Genomic DNA, 22,509 nt, shown 5'->3' with positions numbered 1-22,509 from the left:
ACATTTGGCTCTTAATAGAGTTTAATTTTGTACTAACCGAATCTCTTGAAAAGTTTTTGTAAGTTTCAATTGCAAAAAGAAGTCAAATACTAAATTTCAACAAGTTCCGTCAATTAGTTCTTTAGATATACTAAAAATTGTAAAATTGATTTCGGTTTCTGATTACTAATACTCTCAAAAACTTTACACGTTCATTATTTGCCTGAATTCCCCTGAATACCCTGAATTCATGCATTAAATTTCAAGGAAATCCATTTGTTATTTTCTTATAAATTATCAAAAAATGAAATCGGTATGCAGTAACAATCCAGTTCCAGAGAGCATTTCCCAAAAGTTGAAAAAACCGTGAAATCACCAATGAAAATTCATATATAAATTTTCATACAATTCGGTTTAACAACAAATCGACAGACTAATCTAAAGTAGTTTATTTGCGCTTCCCTACTATTCCGCATATTTATGAAGTGCATTTCCGCTAAAAACTTGACGTCCAAAATTTGCTGCCATAATATAACCTTCCTTGTTGTATGCAATGTGGTCGATAAAAACCATTACAATTACAATTACAAAAAATGTGTACAATCTAAAGTTTAAAGGAAGTTTCTCACTAATAGCTCTAGCAAAACAGTTTCTTTCAAAAAGTAAGCAGTCAATTTTGTTAAACAATAAAATATTGCATATCAACAGGCGATGATTAAAAAATTTTAAACTAAAAGTTCAAATACTTTTAAATTTAACACTAGTATTAAATTTTTCAAATTTTATACTAAAAGCTATCGTGAATTTGCTTAGCTATTTTCGAATAAAAAAAAAATTACTGAATACTAAAGAAATATGTAAAATAAATCAGTAAAATATGTATAAGAATTTTAGAGCGTACTGAAGGCAACAACTCCTATAAAAGAGTAAATAGAAAATAATTAAAGACATAGCAAATATTTTAAAATATTCTAACTACTTCTGTTAATATTATACAATTAAATTGGTGTACAAGTGCATATTCCGATTTCAAGTTTTTAGCCTTATACTTTAACAAGACTTGTTTTCCCCCTTTAGAAGAAAAATATTTTGCATCATTAAAAAATATTGTAAACGAAAATTTACTTTAATGCACATTTTCTAATTAAATTAAAGCTGATTAAAGATGATGAACGTTTTATTACAAGCACTTTTTGATTATTTTTTTCTTTAAGTGATTTCTTTATGTTTTACTCTTCCGCTTGATCAGCACAAAATAAAGCAACAATCTTTCGTCTTTCTTTTTATTATCATTTTGCAGTTTTTCTTCTTTAGCATTTTTTTAACTTCAAAACCATAAAATAAATTCTTGATTAAATCTTGAATAGAAAAAGAAAAGAAAATCTTACCAACAGCAACACAAGTTACGGCAATGACAATGAATTTAATAACCCCATCTACAACTCAATATTAAAAATAATTTTTTTTACTTCTAAATTTTCATTTTTTTGTTTTGTTACGTTAAAAATATTCCTTTTCCTCTCTAGCTATTCCTTAAAAAAATTAAATGAAAATCAGTGTTTAAAAAATATTTTAGAATTCAGTTCAGTTTTTCGGATAAATGGTTCGTTGAATGTAAACGGAGAAAAAAAAAATTCGAATGGTATATGAGTGAAATTCGGGGGAAGACCTATTTAAAATGTTTTACATATACGGTTGTGTATATATGATAGATTAAATATACCATAATTTACCAAATTTTTTGTTACTTCTAATCATGTACTCGATTTTAACTTTGATATCTGTTTTTACATTCAAAAGCCGTCAATTTTGTAATTAGGGTTTTATTAATATAAAATATATTTGTAAATGTGTCTATGTTTTTTATTTCAATGTTCTATAATACATATCGATTGAAAAACGAGGGGTATCGAAAAAGAACTGCGAATATACTCGTTAAAATTTTAACATGGTTTTGGAGAAAACTCTCTATCCTACATTTTCGAAGTGTTGAATTCATTTGGAAAAACTTTTAAAATTCTAATTCACAAGTCAATTTTCTAAAAATATTGCACAACAATTATTAGCAATATATGAATGAGCGTGGTAAGCTTTCTCCATTAATTGCAAATATTTTAAATTTTTTTTTTATTCTGGACAGATGGTTAACTCTTTATATTCAATTATCAATAAATCTTGTTGCGGATATTACTGCATTTTGTGGATATTACTGTAGAAAGTAGGTATTTTTCCAGCATTGCAGTGTATTGATTTTACAAATGACAATAATCGATAATTAAGTTATAGTTGTCTAAAGTATTTTGTCTGTAATACGGGCAATATGCCTTTATTACTGCATATAATTTTGAAATTGCAAACATTGTTTAGCGTTGGTTTTATATTTTATAAATAATCGAAATATATTTTTTCGAAAAACTATAGTCAAAATTAAAATTTTACATTTTTTGTAAAGAAGCATTTATTACGTCTCCTCAATTCGAACAGTATCTGATAAATTTTCGAATGACTCACGTACGAAACAAGCACATATTTTAAAGTTTTAATCGTCTCTTAAATCAAAAACACAATTTAAATAAAATTTTATTCCTTGAATAAGATAGAATCTTTATTTATCAATATCGGTAAGTTATTCTTTGAAAATTTTTCAAATGTCCCTTGTAATTTTTACTCCAAAAATATGAAACATTAAATGTACATTTTCATCTCCCTGACAAGGATAAAATTCATTATTTTTAAGAAAAAAAAAATAAATAGGGAATATTTTCTTTTTTGAAAAAAAAGTGTTTAACCTCCTGATACACGTGTTAACCTTCAGTTTACCATACTCTCACATATACCATAATATATCCAAGATATCTGAAGAAAAGATAAAAATAAAGATCAAATATGCAAAGATATACACGAACACATAAATACGGCATATTGTGTAAGTGTATTGACACAACAGAGTTTTACTAATTGTGAGAGCTTTTATTAACAGTTTCACAGAAAATTTAGAGCAATTCCACTATTTAAAAAAAAACGAAAGATTATCCAGAATTTGATATTTAAAAATTTATTTCAGTGAAATAAGAGAAAAGCAGTATAAAATATTTGTGGTATAAGAAAGAATCTTCAAAGCTAGAATAACTCAAATAACTCTAAATATTCGAAATAATAGAATTCTAAAATATCGAACCCAAATATTTCAAGTATATACTGCATTATCTATAGGTAAAACGTACAAAATTTGACATCCAATCGATTTCCCAAACAAAATTAAAACAGCGATATTATTTTCTGTTAATGAGCAACATAAGATTACTGTACTAACAGTAATTAAGTACATTACTGTAGCTAAACCAAAAAATATTTTAAAATTAAAAAATAATTTTCCTTAAAGAATCTTTTTTTGAACAAATTCCATGGTGAAAAAAATTTAAAAATTTTTTGCGTTTAACATACTATTTCAACTTCATATCTATAACTTATACATAATGTAGCAAGTGTTTAAAACCATGCATGTAACATTCGCGCACTCTGGTACTCGTAAAAATATTAAAGTTAACGTAAGAATAGAATGAAAACTCCCTAATTCTGAATATAATGATCTACATAATATTTTTTCTTTAATTTTTTAATTTTTTAATTAGCAATTCCTGGAAAGTTATCATGTATATACATACATCATTGAATTAGGGAAAATCATAGAAAATGTGAATACTTGTGTATTTAACGTATGTAATTGTATTGTTCGTGTATCTATATTCTGTACAAGAGAAATGGAATTGAGTAATTCTATATAATATATTTGTATATATAACGTACATATTGCTTATATTATGTAACTAACATTGCTTACCTCATATATGATGAGAAATTTATTACTGTTATAATATCATAAAAAATAATTTCTATTTTATAACAAAAATACTATGAATAATATATATATAAGTATGTACAAACTTGTGCCAGTCCTCACTCTTATTGTGCTCTTCAATAGTCAAAAAAATAAAAAACAAAATATATTTCGCAAAACTCAAAATTCTTTAAATATACACGTCGTACGTTCTTATACTAGTTTTATATTTCTAGCACATTTTAAAAACAATTAGAAAAAAAATGTGTTTATTAGTTTTATTCTGTTCATTTGTCACTCCATATGTCCTTGTGCTGGCTTATACATAGTCTTGCATAGCTTTTCGAATAGAAAACTGAAATTTTACGTATACAAATGAATGTTCTTGAGAAAGTTATTTCTCATAGCAATATTGAAAAGGTTAACGCTACAATGGTAAAATTGCTGTTGAAATTATTGGTGTTTTTAAACATTTTTTTACTTATAGCTTTACAAATTTGAAATTTACAAAATCTCATTTGGACATTAATAAGTAATGAGTTTTGTTAAAAGAAAATTTATTCAACAATCTGTTCTCTTATGATATCGCCTTTCAAAACTCACAAATTTTCCTTTCAAATTTCTGCAAAAGCAATATATTAACATTAAAATTTATTGTTACATAAAAATATTTAAAAATTTTAATCTAATTAGTTTCCGAATTCAAGCATATGCAGAAATTGTTTATGTCGTAACTTGGGTAAAAGAATTTTTTTTTTTAAAAAAAAAAGTACTTCACCTATTCAAGTGAAACGTGCTACTATACGAACTTATTCATTTGATCCGAATTTATTATTTATTGCAATAACTATGAAGTACATACATGGTTTACTTGATAGAGCTTATAAAAGCAACTATATATAAATACCGAAACGTTTTAAGTCAAGTTAAGCAAATATTAAAAAGTGTATTTTGTTGTTCGTTATTTATAAGGCGAAGGTCTGTTATCAGCGTTCCCACTTTGATAAAATTGTATCCATTTGGATACATTTTTGCTTTAAATTTGGCTTGGATGCAAAGGCACTCAAATCTGCCAAAATGCCGAAATTGACCACATTTGAAAATACATTTGAATTAAAGGAAACTGTGTCTTCCTTTATTCAAATCCACAATGTTTAGACAATTGTAAATACCGGATTGTTCAACATCTACAGAACATACTTCGTACAGAAAATCAAACATACAGAACATAATTCATACGTTTTTTCTGACCTTAACTTTTACATTTAAAAAGTAATAAAGGTTGTTTGAGATTTCTTAAAGAATTTATTATAAATAACAAAACTCACGTTGTTGGTTAAAGCAAATTGTAATTAATTATTGGTTAATTTGTAACGTACGAAATAAGACGACTTAGTGTAATAATCCTACTTTAAGAGGTTGGATACATTTTGAATACATTTTTTCCTCAAAATTGGATACATTTTGTTGTTTTTACCGAGTTGAGACATCGCCTGGTATAATTTTTGTGTACCCTACTTATTTTAGATCAACATGCATGAAAATGGCCTTTTAGTTCATCTTTTCTCTCTTTGGTACTCTAAGCTAATTCTTAAACAAATGAAATTTTTAGTATATAAACAGGATTTTGCGAAACTGTTGTTTAAGCTCTCGGAAATGTTGCTTTGAAGTTTTTTCATGAAAAAAATGTTATCACTTTTAAATCCACCGTTGAAGCTTCTTAATCCTTAAAAACTATATGCCTAGACGTCCTTCATTGATTTGTTAACGTTATTAAATTTCAATTTGTCAATATTTTTTTAATTGTTTTCTTAAAACGTTTTGATTTTACAGTACAAAACATATTTGTATACAAATAAAGAATACAAAATGAACGTATTAAATTTAATTAACAATTAAATTTTATACTTCATATTTTTCTCCGGTGTTATCATTTAAGCGTATATGCTCATATTATATAAGTAAATCTAAGTGCAAGAAAATATTTATTTAATAAAAAAAAAATATTAAAAGATTTAAACAGGATGCAAATACACGATTGTGTGTTTGTACTAAAGTGTAAGGAAGAGAATTTAAAAAGCTTTTATATTTTATTTATGTGTGCATGTAAGTCAATTTATATAGTAATATTTAAATATATACATAAACATATTAAGGATATTGTGTAGTAATAAAATCCTTGTTATATCCTTGTTATATCCAAATAAAATCCAACATCATTTTTGATTCTTGATTGGAAAATTCTTTAAAATTTTTTTGTTTTTTAATTTTTTAAATATTTTATAATTTTTACTGAAAAATTTTCAAAATTAATTTATTAAAGAGCGATAAAATGATTTTATGTTTTTTATGGTTTTTGCTTTGTTTTTTCCAACAACAGGAGCTCATTAATGACTTTTTGAATGGGTAATGCTTCGGAAATGAATAGATGAAAATTTTTCTCTTGTTTTTTCTTTGTTATTTTTAATTTTTATTATTCTTTTTAAAATTTTTAAGCTGCCATGAAATTTACATTCTTTGTTTCATAATATTGGAACATATTCTTAAAATATGAGTTCATTAAATTAGATTTTAAAGATTTTTTGAAAAAAACGAAAAAAATTTCTTGTGGTTTTTTCGTCTCTTTTTTCTTGTGCCATGAGCTTTTATTAATTTTTTAATGATTTGTTGAAAAATTTACAAAAAGAAATTTTTCATCATTTTATTTTTTATTTTACATGCATTATGAAAAGTAAAATTATTTTACGTTTGTGTATGTAAATGTGTAAAGATAAAAGTTTTTTTAATGATATTATATTAATAAAAAAATTTAAGCATTTAGATTTTGTAATTGGTGAAAATATTTTTAAATTAGTACGTAATTCATTCTGAAATTAATTAGATAATCTCTTTTGTGTCCTATATAAGGGATAACATATTGCGTTTCTTAAAATCAATTAAAATACTTTTAAGAAACATTTAATGTGTATATTAAATGTAATAATGAAATAAAACACAATGAAAGTGTGAAAAAAGAAAATCAAATAAATTTGTGAAAGAGGAACTTAAATTCATGCAGTATTGTAAAATGAAGGCGTTATAAGTTCTCTTCATGATTGAGCTGGCTTCTTTTACAGAAATTCGACTCATTAAATAATTAAAAGCATTAAAAACCGGTTGTACTACATAATACCAGTAACAGCAATAACTGTAACACATAATGCTTCAAATAATTTTTAATTAAACTTTAATTTTTCTTAATAATTTTCAGTAATAAAACCTAATAAATAAAATTTCATAATTTTTTAGAGTAAGCTAATCACAAATTTCAAACAACAGACGTGGAATGAGACAACTCATTTAACAGGCAGCTAATTTTATAAAATACCCTATATGATAGTAGAAATTCGTTCTACATAATTAAGTCGTATTTTAATCAGAACATGAAATTAACTAACTAAACTTTCCCTTTTAGGTAACTATAAATTTTATCTGATATTGACTATAACTTTTATCTGGCAGATTACTAATTTCTTCATAATGTATACGCGTAATAAATGAGATATTTTGGCTTATAAATAGGTTCCTTTATAATGTTCTGAATTACCCTTATGTATTTTTAAGCACAATAATGTTTTCTGTTCTAGGAGCTCAAAACATAATGCATTGTTGTCCAGTTATACAAATCTACAAATGCTCAAAAGTTTTCCAACAAAAATTGCATATCAAATAGCCACAATCCTAGCACTTGAAGATATTAAGTTCAACGAAACCTTATCATATTAAAATGTAAGTAAATAATGAGAATTATCTCTCTGCCTCACTATTTCCAATTTTGTAAAACATTTCTTCTACATCCCGATACACCTAAAATAGTTAATTGGACTATTTTCAGCAATGTAATATTCAATATTTAAGATCAGGAGCGGTCAGTAAAGTTAATTGAAAAGTAATTAGTTTGTACTAAAATTTATAAAAATAAGAAAGTTATATTGTTAAAATCAAGTTTCTTCAAAATCAAAAAACAAATTATGTGTTAAATTATAAACTCACCTTACTAAGACACTTTACTCAACTATTTTTTCGATTTCCTTTTTCTAATGCCAATAGTAATAAAAATTAAACGAAATATTCTTTTTTATCCAACATCTTTAACAAGTCTTTTTGTTAAAGTCCAATTTTTATTCTTATACAATTAATGAGTTTGGTATAATTTGTTATAAATTCCATAGTAATAAACAAGTTTATTGATTTCTTTAACTATACGTATGTAAATAAATATAAATTTAAAAATCTCTTTCTAAAATTAAATTACATTTAGAAATATTTATTAAATGTTTGAAGGCCTTTTGATTCTTAACTTGTAGCTATATAAAGTAAGATCTAATTTTTTTTTATAGATTTTTATAATAAATTTCATATATGTAAATTTTAACTAACAAATATCAAATAAAGAATTCTTTAAATTGTTTTTTTTTTTTTTTCATATTTTTTTTTATAACCAACCCTTTCTTCTGCTATTAGCATCACTACCAGTATTACCACCTGGTCTTGGACTACTTGGTCCTATTGAACTAATATCAGAATCTGTGTCACGTTGTACCAAATTTTCACTGCTATCATGTAATGTTAAAAAACGAATTTCTGGTGAACGTGCACCACTTAATCTATTCTCATTGATTTTTAATGTATTATCATTTCCTGGTGGTGGTGGTGGAGCTTTTCTCATTGTTTTTAAATCTGTTTTCCCTGTTCCATTTTTCTTATTATCTAGTTCAACGGGTGATAAGACAATTTCAATCTCTTTTTTACCTTTAATTACTGTAGATCCATTGACTTTTTGATAACCAGATGCTGAAGCCATTTTATCAGATAATATTGGTGGTGACATTGATCTTTGTAAATCTTTATAATTTGATGGATTTGGTGAAATTGAACGAATTAATTCACCAACTGTTTTTGCAGTAGTATTTTTTGACATAATAATTTTTCCTGTATTAGAATCTTTACTTTCTTCACGATTTAAATTTCTTTTTTCATCTTTTTTCGATTTTGATGTACTACGATTAACAGCACTTCCAACTTCTTCAGAGAATTTATTTATTAAACCTAATAATGTAATTGATTTTTCATCATGAAATTCAACTGGACTTGTATTTTCAGAATGATTTGGATCGGTAGTTAAAATCATTCTAAAATTAATAATTAAATTATTGAAAATAATTTAATAACATTCATACAAAAATAGTTATTACCTTTGAGCTTCATCAATTGCCTTCTGTAAATTCATTTGACTTTGGAAACTTTCTTCATTACAACAACGTCCTATTTGAGAATCTTTAGAAACACTATTTAAAACAGTATTCCATTTATGAGCTACTGTTTCTTGGGCAACCATACGAGCAACTCTTATAAATTTCTCCTTTGGATTTTCATTTGGTGGTGCTTCTTGTTTTAAATTTAAAACATTCATATCAATTTCCTTATTTTCTTCATCATCTCTAGTAATCAAAGATACTTGAAAATCTTTCATTAAACGTCGTTCCCATTCCTTAGCACGCTTAGCACGAACGGCTATTACAATAGAATATAAATTATTCAAATAAATTAATTAAATATTATTCACCATTCCGCAAAAAAAAATTATTTTTTGCGGAATGGTGAATATTAAAATACATCCTTAAATCTTTTTCATATACTTACGTTGTTCTTTCTGTGATGCACACGATATATCCATTCCATTCTGTTTATAAATTTCTAATAACTCAAATTTCAATGTAGAAATATCGTTTTTAACTTCATTGATATCATCTTCAGTTATTGCAGACTCTTCCAATTTATGATGCTGATCACATACATAACGCCAAACAAGTGCTCTCATAATATTTATATACTGATTCTCACGTTCAGCTTCACGTCTTTTCTATAGGAAGACATTGATAATTTCGATTGAAAAAGCACAAAATATAAAATAGAGAAATTTTTTAAGGCAAATAAAATTGATACATTTTTTTTTATTTGACATAAGGATAACAATAATATATTTACAAAAAATCGAATCCTTTAAAATTATATGAAAAATCAAAACAGAACAGCAACCTGACAAATCTTTTTTCTATATTATTTCTAATAAATTATGCCTCGTTGTATTTGGCATTAACCTTACCATTATTTTCCTATTTTTTTCTATAAAATCTAATAAAGGTGAAATATAATAATGTAGGTACCCTATATTACATTATAACAGAATTCGTAAGTAGAATATAAATTCGATTCGATTTTATGTAAAGACTGCTTATTTATTTATTTATTTGTATACACATACAAAAAAATCTTACCTCAGACTTCTTTCTTGCAAGTTCTTTGCTCGATTTCCTAAATATTCTAATAATCCATTTAACAGATGGAAATATATTGAATGGTGGAGGTAATGTGGGACTATCGTCAAAGAAACTCATCCATAATTTTGTTCTTGCGAATTTCCATTCAGTATCAGAATGTTCCTACACATGTTATTAAATAAAAAGCATATGAAATCGTGTAAATATTCCACAAATACAATAAAATAAAGGAAATATGAATAAGAAAAACGTGAAATAATTTTAATATTGAATTTATAGAAATATATGTGTGTATATAAAGAAATTTATAATTTATTAGAAAAAAAAAACTGTAATTTTCATTTACCACAATTGCTGCATATGAATTTGACATCATTGCAATAAGAAGGTTCAACAGTACAATCACATTAATCACACTATATGAACCGAACATTAATAATCCCCAGAAACGAGTATACGCTTTTATTCCTTCTAGTTCAAAATTTTCTAATCCAACCATACCGAAACTTGCCCAGAACAATGATTGTGATGATTCAAATAAGCTGCCAATTAGAAATTTTAAATTGTTGTGTAATCGATTACTTAGCGTTTTTTTATTAACTTACTTTCCAAAACGTCTCCATTTCATACATGCATCAGAATTACCAATCCAATCAGCTTCACCATTTGATAAACTATAACATTTACTTTTTTCTAAATCAGCAAAATAATAAAGCAATTGATTTAAACCACATGCGAATGCGAACAAGACTAGAGAATAAATGAAAAAAAATTTCACAATATCGATAACCATTCGACCTAAAGATATTTGTAATGGTCCCAAATGTGGATTTATCGAAAATAAATGAATTAATTTTAAAGCTGAAAATACATTTGCTGCTGCAAATAATCCTTCTGCTATCAATTGTGGATCAAATGCATCCCAACTTTCTCTTGGTGTATAAGCTGTTGTCGGATTTCTATATATTTCAGTTCTTTGCTGAATATATGCGAATACTCTGTTAAATGCAAAGACAATAGAAATATTCGTTACATAAATTACATAATCAATTTTGAATCTATAAAATTTTCGGACATTCATGATTAAATTTTATCATACATAAAATATCTACCATAAACTAAATTACACATACTGCAATTTATAAATTTTTAATAACTTACCTTAATACAAACACACTCATATATAGTGAATTTCGTATAAAATCAATAATATTCCACATATTACGTAAATAATTTCTTATTCCTTGCATATAAACTTCCTGTATTTCCTCCCATACAAATGCAAAAACATATAGTAATACTAGTACTTCAAGACTAGTTGGACCTTTGCCACGATTCTGTTTCATTTCTTCTTCTAAATTACGTTTCATGTCTTTAGTACCAAATATTTTTATAACATCATCTTCAGCTCGCTGTGATACCAAAATAAGGACAACTGCAATATACGATTAAAAAAAAAAATTAATTAAAAATATTTTCCTTTCCATACTACGACTACGAATATATTAAAATGCTCATTAAATATTTGTGATAAAAACTATTTCAGCTTGAAATATAGAGCAAAACTATTATAGAAAAATATTGAAATTAGCAAAGCAGAAAACATGCACAATAATAAAATATTAACGGATTTGTGTTAATGTGTGACTTATTCTGACTGAATTTTTAATTATATGTTGACTGTTGACTGCTCTTGAAATCTAAATAATTTGAACTGGAAATTTTTTGAATAAATAAATAGCAAGTTCATGTTTAAGTGTTTAACATAAAGATTTAAAGAAAATTCGTATTTCTAAATAATAATAACAACACCGGGAGTTTTTTACAATTGATGAGAGCCTTGATTAGCGCAAGTTAGATTCACAGTACATAAACATTTGAGGTTTTATTTAAGAACATCAAACATTTGATGTTATACAAACAGTTGTGTTCAGTTATTTTTTGAAAGTTTCTGCATTTCAATTTAAATAAAATCTTCAATAAACTGTACAAGTGAACAAAATATCAGAAGCTTTTATATTTAGGACGAATGTCTGCCGAATTCGCAAACTGTAGATTCTGTTCAAAAACGGCACATACATATATTTAATTAATTAGTGAATCTTTCGTCTTAGAATCGCAAGCATCCATATTCTATTTTTATTTATTATATTGGGTTTTAAACGGAGAGGAGTTGATCGTAATTACAATTCTTTTCCTTTATAATAAATTAATTTTTTCAATGAATTTTATTGAACCAAAAATCAGCTATTTGTAATGTATTTAACTTGCAGCTTTAATATAAAATTCTACTTCTGTGCAGCCTATTTAAAAATATCACTATGCATCCTATTTAAAAATGTCCTAGAGAATATGAATTCAATTCAAAGATTCTAACTCAAATATTTTTTTTTATTTTATATACTTACATAAAAAGAATAAATATGATGATGCATGAATTAAAAATTTCATAAATGGTTTTCGCATTAACTTCCCAGTTTGACAATTTGGAGCAATCATATACATTGCACAATATAATGGGAATAACACAGCCACCTTAACAATTGTTAATAATTTATCTATAAGTTTCATACGTCGAAATCCCGGTACACCTTCATACCAAATTGACGCCAATAATTGTTGTATATTTGGATGAGCCACAAACTATACACATATATTTTATGTGTACAGTTTATAGTGTATGAGAATAGTAAAAAAGGAGAGTAAAAAAAATAAATATTAATATAAGGTTTTGTTTTTTAATTCTATTTTATTTTTATTGTAATTATTATTATATTGGTTGCTCATATTAGATTTTAAGAAATTATCATCGCTTCGTTTACAATTCTACCACTGTCCTGGATATTATACTAATCAGGCCAGTGATTCTTCTTTTATTTTATTTCATTATTGTGTGAATTTGTTTCTGTCTATAGCTGGTCAATTTTGTGCTCTATGCTACAAACAAATTATGCAAACGCTGTTAGACCTTACAACCTTCTTAACCAAATCAAATAATCGAAGATGGCGATTAATTAAATGGTGATTTTTTCTAAGCAGCGTAATCCGAGTAAAGAGTTTCAATAGTAAATACTAAAGACAAACTTTAAGTTTTAACTTTAAATGCATTTTTCATGACAAAAGATAAATGCGCCAAACATAGGCCAAAAATGTATTAGAATCCCGATAAAAACTCAATGTACTCACTTTATGTATTTTTCGAATACACACGCAAATTCGTCGTGATGGCAATTTGGAAGTGATTTTAATAATGAAATTTTATGTTGGTCCTTAGTTTGGGTTTTCATTGAATTTAAAAAATATTTACAAATTTTATAATAGTACCTTTTTCTGCTTATATTTAATTGCTAATTCGAGTCGATTTAATGTCATACGATCACCATAAACATATGGTGGCGCATCCGGATCATAATTTAAAATCACAGCTAATTCATTTGAATTTCGTACTTGATCAAGTAAATTTACTGCATATTTTTGGCACTGATAACGTAATTCTAAATATTCATTTTTGCATTCCTTTAGAAATTGGATTTAAAGAAAAAAAATTTTGATTTAAAAAAATAAACTTCATTTTGCATTACTAATTCTAAAAAAAATTTTAAAATTAAAATGCAAAAAAATTTTCTCACCTGTTCGGTAAAAGCTAATGTTCTTAAATCCCATGATAATTTGAATGCTGTTAATACAGGATCAGCTGATGTTAATGAAATCAATGATGGACTTGCTAAAGCACGATACATATTAACACGAGCTAAAGATAATCTTAGTGGATCTTCTTTTGAAATTCTAATACATTCTTCACAGCCACATCTAATGACAAGAAGAAAAAAATTTATTAAAAATTTTTACAATTTTATTTATTCTTTTTTTTTTTAAATAGTTTCAATTTACCTAACATCATGTGGTATTGGTACTGCAGCACCACGATCCAATAAAAGCTTTAAAATTTCATAGTTATTCTTATGAGCAGCTAATATCAGAGGTGTTATATCTGGGGTAAATCTTGATGTATTCAGATCAACTTTTTGCCAGCTCTATATACAAATAAGCATACGTGTAAAAATAAAATACAAAAATTTTGAATTAAAATGCATCCAGTTGTCAACATGTAGTAGTTTTGAATTGTATTGAATTGAATAAGAATCGAATATCGCTGAGATTTTTTCTTTTCAAAATATTCTATTCTATAAATCTATACCCATTTGTTTAGCACATTTTCAATGCAAATGAAAAAAAATTTGCTTTCCAGTTTCAATACATCCTTACGTGCATCCGTTCGTGAATATTGAGTAAAACTAGACTCAATATCTACTTTTTACATAAAAACCTATTATAATATACACAAATAATTCTTTCTGAAAAATTTATTTCTCTAAAAGATAATTTTTGAGGAATCTGTAGCTCTAAAAACTACGGCTCCTTAAAGTTTGGAACAGGCAATTTTAGAATACAGGCCGGCAAAGAAAGATATGATCTTCTTTCTTGTACTGCGAAATACTTAATATTTGGACAAAATGGCGTCAGCTGGTGAGAATTTTTGCAATCAATTTTTAGGATATGTTTTTTACAAATTCTTAGCGTAAGTTATGCTTTAGAAAGAGAACAATAAGTTTGAAATTTTAAGACTTTGTTGATATGAAGGTTATATTTGATTTAAACATCATCTCCGAAGTTTCAAATTTACCAAAGTCTAATTTTTGATTACTTATTGCTTCGAAGCCATGAGCTTGTATGCTTTATATTGCAACTGACCTAATTTTAATCGTCTTATTCGAACATTATCCATAAAATTATTCTTTCAATAGTTACTCTTCAAGAGTATTGTTAACAACTTGCTTTTTGCTTGGAAAGTGAAATGTTCTCCTTTCGAAACCATTTGTTTGATCTCATTTGATTTTTTGTACTTTTACTCTTTGAATTGGGAGATTCTTTTAAAAATAATTCTATATATCAAAAAAAGGAATCCTGACGATACGACATGAATATAAAATTTAAAAAAGAATTCACACAGAACAAAGAAAACAAAAAAGAAAAATTTCAAATGTAAGAATATTTGCCAAATAAAATTATATTAAGTTTTCAAACATATTTCAACATCTTCTCAGATGGAGTTAAACTCAAGAAACCAATATGAATAAGCAAAGAAAAGTTTTTTGTCACAAAGAAAAAGAAAAAAACGTTAAAATTTCTTCTAGATCTTAATGTCGAATTGATTACATATACATGATATAATATACACGTATATGTGACGTGACAATCATATAAAAAAGTTACTATTAATACAATTTTGTATATTTTTGAAGCGTATGACTCTACTTTCAATATATTGCAAACAATAATGTAGCTATATTATATCTTTATTTATGTACTTTAATATATTGTGCTATAAATACTTACATACAGTTCACCTTCGACATGAATTAATTCCTCGTGCTCAAGTAATAATTCTACAGCTTCAACAAATTCAGCATTTATCGCTTGCAATAATGCATCTTGAGTTTCAACACCCATAACAACTAATAATTCAACCATTTCAAGATTTTCACTATCAATTGCCAATGTTAATGCACGTCTTCCCAATGGATCCATACAATTGATATTAAGATGTTGTTTTCTAATTGCTTTCTGTATAATTCTGTTAAAGAAAATAAGAGGGAAAATTATTAAAAATTAGAGAAAATATTAAATAAAATAAGGTAAAAATAATTTTTTAAAAAATTAAAAAATTTACAATTTTCTTTATCCTAAAAATATGCAATCATATTCGGCACAATTTTTCTTTAACCTTGTTCAATTCTTTGAAAAAAATTGAGAAATTTTTCTTAAATTAAATTTTTAGTTTTCTCAAATTATTTCTGTTTTTTTCTAAAATACAAGAACTTTAAAAATATTGGAATTATTCTGCTTAATTTTATCGAAATTTGATTTTTTTTTTGTTCAGGAAATGATTTTATAAAAACAGAAAAAATAAAAGACAATAGCAAAAAAAAACAATTTATTTTATTACAATGACAAAACCAATAATGTACGAACATACACACTCATCTATAAAACAAATTGTCTAATCATTAACTTTAATAGATTTATCCTTCTCCTTATATTCTATTTAAAAAAAAAATCCCATTATTGTATAATAATAACTGCTATACATAATATACATATATAAAAGGAAATTATATAATATATACGAGAGAAAAATGTCTAAAATATTGTTGAAAATGAAATGTCATTGCCTAGTTGTCTGTTCTCAACAAAATCGAATGACATCTCTATATTTTGTCACATAAACGACTTAATGTTCTTTTGTTTTATAGTTCAAAACAAAAGCACGCAGCAATAACCGCAATCAAAAATACAAAACAAAAAAAAAATCTTCATATCATCTAAATAGCCAAACAAAAATAACATTACAATAAAACAAAAGGATAAAAAGGACATCATAATATTGTGTAATACAAAGAGCAAAAACAAAACAGAAACCATCGAAATATTTGTAACATAATTTTTTTGTAACAAGAAAAATAATGAAAACAGCAAAAACAAAAAAAAATCTCATTTAGAAAACATTGGAAATTGGCATGATATGACATAATTATGAGACAGTATAAAAAAGGACATTAAATGAATATTCACGCAAATACATATTATTATAGTATAAAATTTCATAAAGGATAATATCCTTAAAAACAGAAAAAAAAATTACTTTGATGGAATAAAAAATTAAAACAAAACCGCATAAACCCCATCACTTTAAGTTTATCTCTTTTTTTTCTTCTGTTTCTCTTTCTATTTTGGACAACCCTTGTTTTATAATACCCCGCATTAAAAGCCAACTAACACAGATACACGCACATGTTTATCTTTTATATTAAAAAAAAAAATAATTTTTTTTCTCTTACTTCCTTATTATGTTATTTGCAGAACATTAACTTTATGGACTTGTCGTCTCAAATGCGTGAGATGAATTAAAAAATGTTATAAGAGAGAAATAAATTTAAATTTCATTTAAATTTGAGAAGGATTAACTGGAACAGAAAAAAAACTGAAATTCTAAAAAAAAAAATGCTAAAAATTAAATTTTGTTTACAAAACTCTGAAATTTAAGAAAACAATAAACAAAAAATAAAAGGAAATCGACTACCGAACACGTTGGCAAAATTTTAAATATAAAATAAATTATAATGACAAATTTTTTCCTTCCTATAATTTAAAGACAACAACAACAAGAGAGCAACAAACAAAATGGTAAACTAACCACAAAAATACAAGAAAGGGTTAAAAACATAAAAACAAGTAAAAAAATATGTGAGATTTATTTAAATTTTTTTTACCAATTTAAAGAATAAAGGAAAGCAAATTATGAACTTAGTCTAATAATCACATGTCAAATTACAAGGGTGTGATAAATTTGGTAAAAAAATTTTTTTACTGGAACCAAAAATCTGGTCCGGATTAATGTAAATATTTTAATTGTAAGCTTTATTAGTTCATTTTGAAAAGTTAAAAATTGTATTCGAAAAAGTTTATACATAGGATTATTTTGTATTTCTCCAATTCCTAGAAAATATACCGACTTTTTATTAGAAGAGTGTTGTAAATTGCAATTTAAGCAAAATATTTAAAAATTTGAAAGTTTAATGTAAAAACTATAAAACATATTAGAAATATTTGATCAGTTTGTATGAACTGAATTTGCATTGGCGATGATAATGATAAAATTGGAAATTAAGGGTCTAATCGTCTATATCACTATTTTACTTCAAGTGAGAAGAAAATGAGTAAATATCGTATACTTGTATAACGTAATTTTCCAGTGAGAAGAATTATTCGGAATTGCCTATCTGGCTTTTTCCTAATATGCACACAAAATTTATTCACACTATTTTTGAAAGTGAAACGTTCAGTCGATAATTTGTGAACAAATTCTAAGATCTAAATTTAAAATAAAAAATTTCAAAAATGATTAATTTTATTAAAAAAATCAAATATCCATTAGGAAAACTAAGAATTCTAATTTGAAAGTGAACAAAAAGTGAGTAGAAAGCGAGATACACGATTAGGGTTTCAATACCCGATAACTTATTTCTTGCAGACATAAAAGAAATTGTCACGCAGTGGTACTATAATTGTTTTTCTAATTTGTTCTCGGCCAACTCTGATTTAATTTTTCTGGTTTTGATATCATATGTTAGGTATTAAGTAATTACTTGGAGAATAGACTCAATACTAACAATAATTGAATTGCGCATGCATGAATAACAGTTTTGTCACGCCAGTCCCCTCTGGTGCCAGTCAAACTCTGACCATAGAGTTTTAGAGAAAAATATTTTTGTCACGCCAGAGGTGACTTCATAGAGGTAAAGGTTAAATTCATTGAGTGGCTTACTTTCGCCATTTAATTTTAAATACTAAAAAATCTTCAGAACAATATGTTAAACCGGACTTATACGGAAAATTTTCCATATTATGCTCAAAATCTATTTTGGCAATTAAACCATTTAAGAATAGGAAATTGTTAATAAAAATTAAAATAAATTTTATAATTTTTTTTATTGTAAAAGAATAACTTACCTTCTAACATTTGCCAAATCACCGCGCTCCACAGCTAATAAATATTTTTTCTCCTCTAATGTTAGAGGTTGTGGTAAACTTATTAAAGTTTTTCCATTGAAAATTATATTATCTGATGGTATTGGAGTTGGAGCCTCTATTTGTAGCCCCACCTAAATATGAAAATTGGAAAAAAATAAATAATTTTAATTCCTTTACGGTTTTTTTTCGTTAAATTCTATAATTATACGAAATATTTTATGAAGAAAAAAATGTTCCAAAATCTAATAAAATCAAAATTAAAAATTTTTTAATTAAAATAAAATTTAATTAATATTTATAATAATAAAATGCTTTTATATACTTTATAAAATTTTAAATTAAAATCTATAATAAAACAATTTTTCGAAATAATAATTTTTTAATTATTAATATTGTTTGTGGAAATTGGAAAATATATTTTATTTTTTCGACATCGACAATTACTTTGTATACACATATTATAGTTGTTGAATTAAAAATAAAAATAATTTTAATATTAATTTAATTATAATAAGATATCAAACATAACAATTAAAATTAAACATATTTGAACGCGGTGTCAAGGGGTTGGGTTATGGACAAAATAAATTTATATAAAGATTAAAACAGTAAAACAAAAAGAATTTTTATTTAATATGAACCAGATAATAATCACTATTTAAAAATTAGATTTCAATTCCATCTAATTACCTTTATTAAATCTTCCATTTAAAATTCATATTTTTTTTTTTGTATAACATTATATGATAACTGCTTCCAATGCTAATTTTAATTTATATATCCTACAATATAACATCAATATAAATTTGGTAATGCGTATTGGAAGATTATTCAACATGATCTCAACTTAATTCAATATTCATCTGTTCAACATCAAGAGCATAAGATATTAGAATGCAAAAGATATTTTAATGTAGAACTGCTCTTTTATTTTTGTATACATTAAATGTTGTGCTTATATTAATATAGTACAGGTATAATATTATATAAAGTGTATTCAGTATAACAATTTTAAAAAGTCCCTTATATATTAAATGAATTCACTTTATAATTATCAATTCTTCTTGTCAATTATAAACTGCAAATAGTTGGCTATTTATAAACTTTTAAATGATTTTTTAGAAGAAAAGATCAAGTAATTGTTGCTCCTGTAGCTAAGATGAAATCATTGTAAAAATTTAAACTTCTTCTTTATTTTTTCCATCAACTCCATCTTATTTAATATTTAAGCTTATTTTAACTATAAGCATAGGTAAATTTTTTCCAGTCAGCATATTTGCAGCTACATAGATCTAATTCTAATTAAATACATTTTCTTATATACAATATAGATTAATGTAATAATTTGCTGTTTTTTATAGAAATTTTCTTAGCAAAATTTTCATCTCATTACACTTTTTACATATACAATTGTATGTAATACAGAAATGTACACTTTGCCAAAATATAGAAGATTCTCGTCGCATAAATCATAATTTTGTTTTTAATTTACAATGGAAAAATTTTCTTCTTCACATAATGGATTGGTTATGTTTATATTTTTATTTAGTTTAGTTCCTTTATAAAGTGGTTGTGTGTAATTGATAAAGTTAATAATATTATGATTATATTTTATTATATAGTTTTTCATTTATAACAAATAAATAAGTGCCATTAGTAAATTTTGCCATTTTTAACGTTCCTATTTATTTAGTGTGCATTTGCACCATTATTCTTAACTTATGTGATTAATATTTTATAATAATTGTCAGTTGTTTTTGATAATACATATATTAAATTTAAATGTGTTATTTATTAAATTTTTATTTTTTTTTAAAACCATTATCAAGTTGAAATATGTCAGAATTTTCGGTTATTTTATAATATTTTTATAACTTTTGTATAAATATTACATTAGGTTTTATATTTATAGTATTTGTTGTTAATCATTATAAATATCGCAAATATGATGTTTTTTAAAAAACAATCTGAATATACCTTCAGATGAAAGGTCGACAGAGCCTCGTTTGTTTTGTAGCAGGAAGCACCACTCGCCGGTGAGGTTGTCATTTGACTGGGCTAGGCTATATATTCGCGTCACCAATCCTTGCCTCCCTTTTAAGAATATTAATATTCAATTGGCTGCAGAAACTTCTTTAAAATTTTATTATATAATAAAGCAGCAACTTTATCACAATTTTTCAGCAAAATCCTTCCTTTATTTCCGCCCGTTAGTATTAAAATTAAGACTAAAGTTGCAAATTTTATCAACCGTAACCATAATTTAAAGCATTTCCTCGTGTTGTTCCCATTTTAAGAAAAAGTTTATGGCCTGCAAAATAAATAGGCTATCTGTTAGTTTAACTGGCTCTATTATTTTATAAAAAATGTTTCTTAATTTCCATAACAAGACCTTCTTGTGTGAAATAAGAAGAAAAAGTAGAATATAGATGTTTATTTTTTGTTGTTCTTGCTGGTTTGCCGTCATTTTTCTAATTAATTTACAAAATATTAAAATTAATTAAAAAATATTATTTTTTTCTCGTTCACTTCCTCAAATATTTAATTTCATGCTTTTTTGAAGTTATCGCAAAAAAAAACCGAATAGTTAAACTTGTTACAGGTTACTATTGTAAAAAGCCGCAAAATTCACAGAAACTTTAAAATTTTCATTATTGAATCAAACTAGATTTCAAATACAATCATTTATGCATACAATAATTTCTCTCAATAAAATTTATGATTGTGATTTTATCACCGATCTACTTCAACATGACCAGCCAAAATTTTTATTAATTCAAAATCTATAAACGTATACAAGAGTAATTGAAGATGTTGTTAACCCAAGACAAAAAGAGAAATTTAAGAATGTTTCTTGAGCTCATGCAGTCACAAAATGTGTGTACATATATTGCTGTATGTACATATTTTTTATAGCATAATTTTTCTTAGCATATTCTCAAAATAAATAAAAGAAATGTTTGTGCGACTACAAATGAGAAAGAAAAAAAAATGAAATTATATAAGAAAAATAAAAACAAAATGCCTCTGTTCCTCTACAACAATTAACAATAAATTTACCCCTGATGAATCCTTTTTCTCCGATGCCATTGTTTATTTTGTTTTGTTTTTGGTTTTTGTTTTGTAAAAGCAACTTTAGAACTTCCTTTTAATAAGAAATAACAACTGCCTCTCTTTTGTATTTTTTCTGGTTTTTATGTTATTAAAAATTAAAAAAAAAAAATACGTAGAGGAAAAATATAGAGAGAATTAATCTCAACAACTTCTCTTTTGTAAGTATTCCACCGTAAGTTAAAGATCCTTCAATTATTTATATTTATTTGTAAATTTTGTTTTCGGTTTTTATTATTGTAGAACTGGTTAACTTAAAAGCCTGCAGCAAATTCTTATAAACAAAATAATTTTAGAACGCCAACAGCAACAAATAAAATGTTGACAATTTGATCTCTTTTCTATCTGATATTATTTTCATAGTAATTAAAGTCGGTACTCTCTAACCCAACAACACCTTCGTTGATAGCAATGATATTTAATTGGAAAGAGAGTAAAAGGTAAAAAGAAACCAAAAAAAAAAAGAAAAGTGCGATGCAGTCTGTTTTATTCAAGTGTTTGATTTCCTCTTCTCTTTTATTTTATTTTATTTCATAAAAGAGAAAACAAACAAACAAAACATAAATGAAAAACAAAATGAAATCCCGTTGCAAAACAAAAAATTCACAATTTTTTTGTGTTTCTTTTTTTTCTGCAAAACTTCACTTGTAGAAATGTCGAATTGTTTTT

At 25.3% G+C, this 22,509-nt stretch overlaps 1 protein-coding gene across 2 annotated transcripts; it reads right to left on the bottom strand.

The window, feature by feature from the left end:
• Positions 1-7,927: 7,927 nt before the first annotated feature.
• Positions 7,928-22,459, bottom strand: LOC129606422 (transient-receptor-potential-like protein). 2 transcript variants are annotated; one of them, XM_055516747.1, is made up of 14 exons: positions 21,790-22,459; positions 18,709-18,860; positions 15,535-15,772; positions 14,029-14,171; positions 13,767-13,947; positions 13,462-13,653; positions 12,546-12,780; positions 11,299-11,572; positions 10,743-11,135; positions 10,484-10,679; positions 10,135-10,299; positions 9,500-9,719; positions 9,052-9,370; positions 7,928-8,988 (listed from the first exon to the last, which is right to left on the bottom strand). In XM_055516747.1, the coding sequence occupies exons 1-14, from the start codon at positions 21,817-21,819 to the stop codon at positions 8,292-8,294; spliced, it is 3,435 nt and encodes a 1,144-aa protein (XP_055372722.1). In that variant the 5' UTR covers positions 21,820-22,459; the 3' UTR covers positions 7,928-8,291. The 2 variants fall into 2 exon arrangements, with proteins under 2 accessions (XP_055372722.1, XP_055372723.1); XM_055516748.1 differs by lacking the exon at positions 21,790-22,459 and adding an exon at positions 19,420-20,522.
• Between the last annotated feature and the right edge of the window lie 50 nt (positions 22,460-22,509).

The sequence above is a fragment of the Condylostylus longicornis genome, unplaced genomic scaffold (genome assembly GCF_029603195.1).
Source record: "Condylostylus longicornis isolate FDR11 unplaced genomic scaffold, ASM2960319v2 ptg000018l, whole genome shotgun sequence".
NCBI lineage: Eukaryota > Metazoa > Arthropoda > Insecta > Diptera > Dolichopodidae > Condylostylus > Condylostylus longicornis.
Note: the sequence above shows the minus strand (reverse complement) of the source record. Positions and strands in the feature narration are given on the sequence as shown.

Coding starts and splice junctions, on each gene's coding strand:
- LOC129606422 (XM_055516747.1), bottom strand. CDS start 21,819: ATGGCATCGGAGAAAAAGGATTCATCAGGG. Junction 13,948..14,028: donor CCAATACCACATGATGTTAG/GTAAATTGAAAC, acceptor TCTTGTCATTAG/ATGTGGCTGTGAAGAATGTA. Junction 11,136..11,298: donor ATGAGTGTGTTTGTATTAAG/GTAAGTTATTAA, acceptor TGCATTTAACAG/AGTATTCGCATATATTCAGC.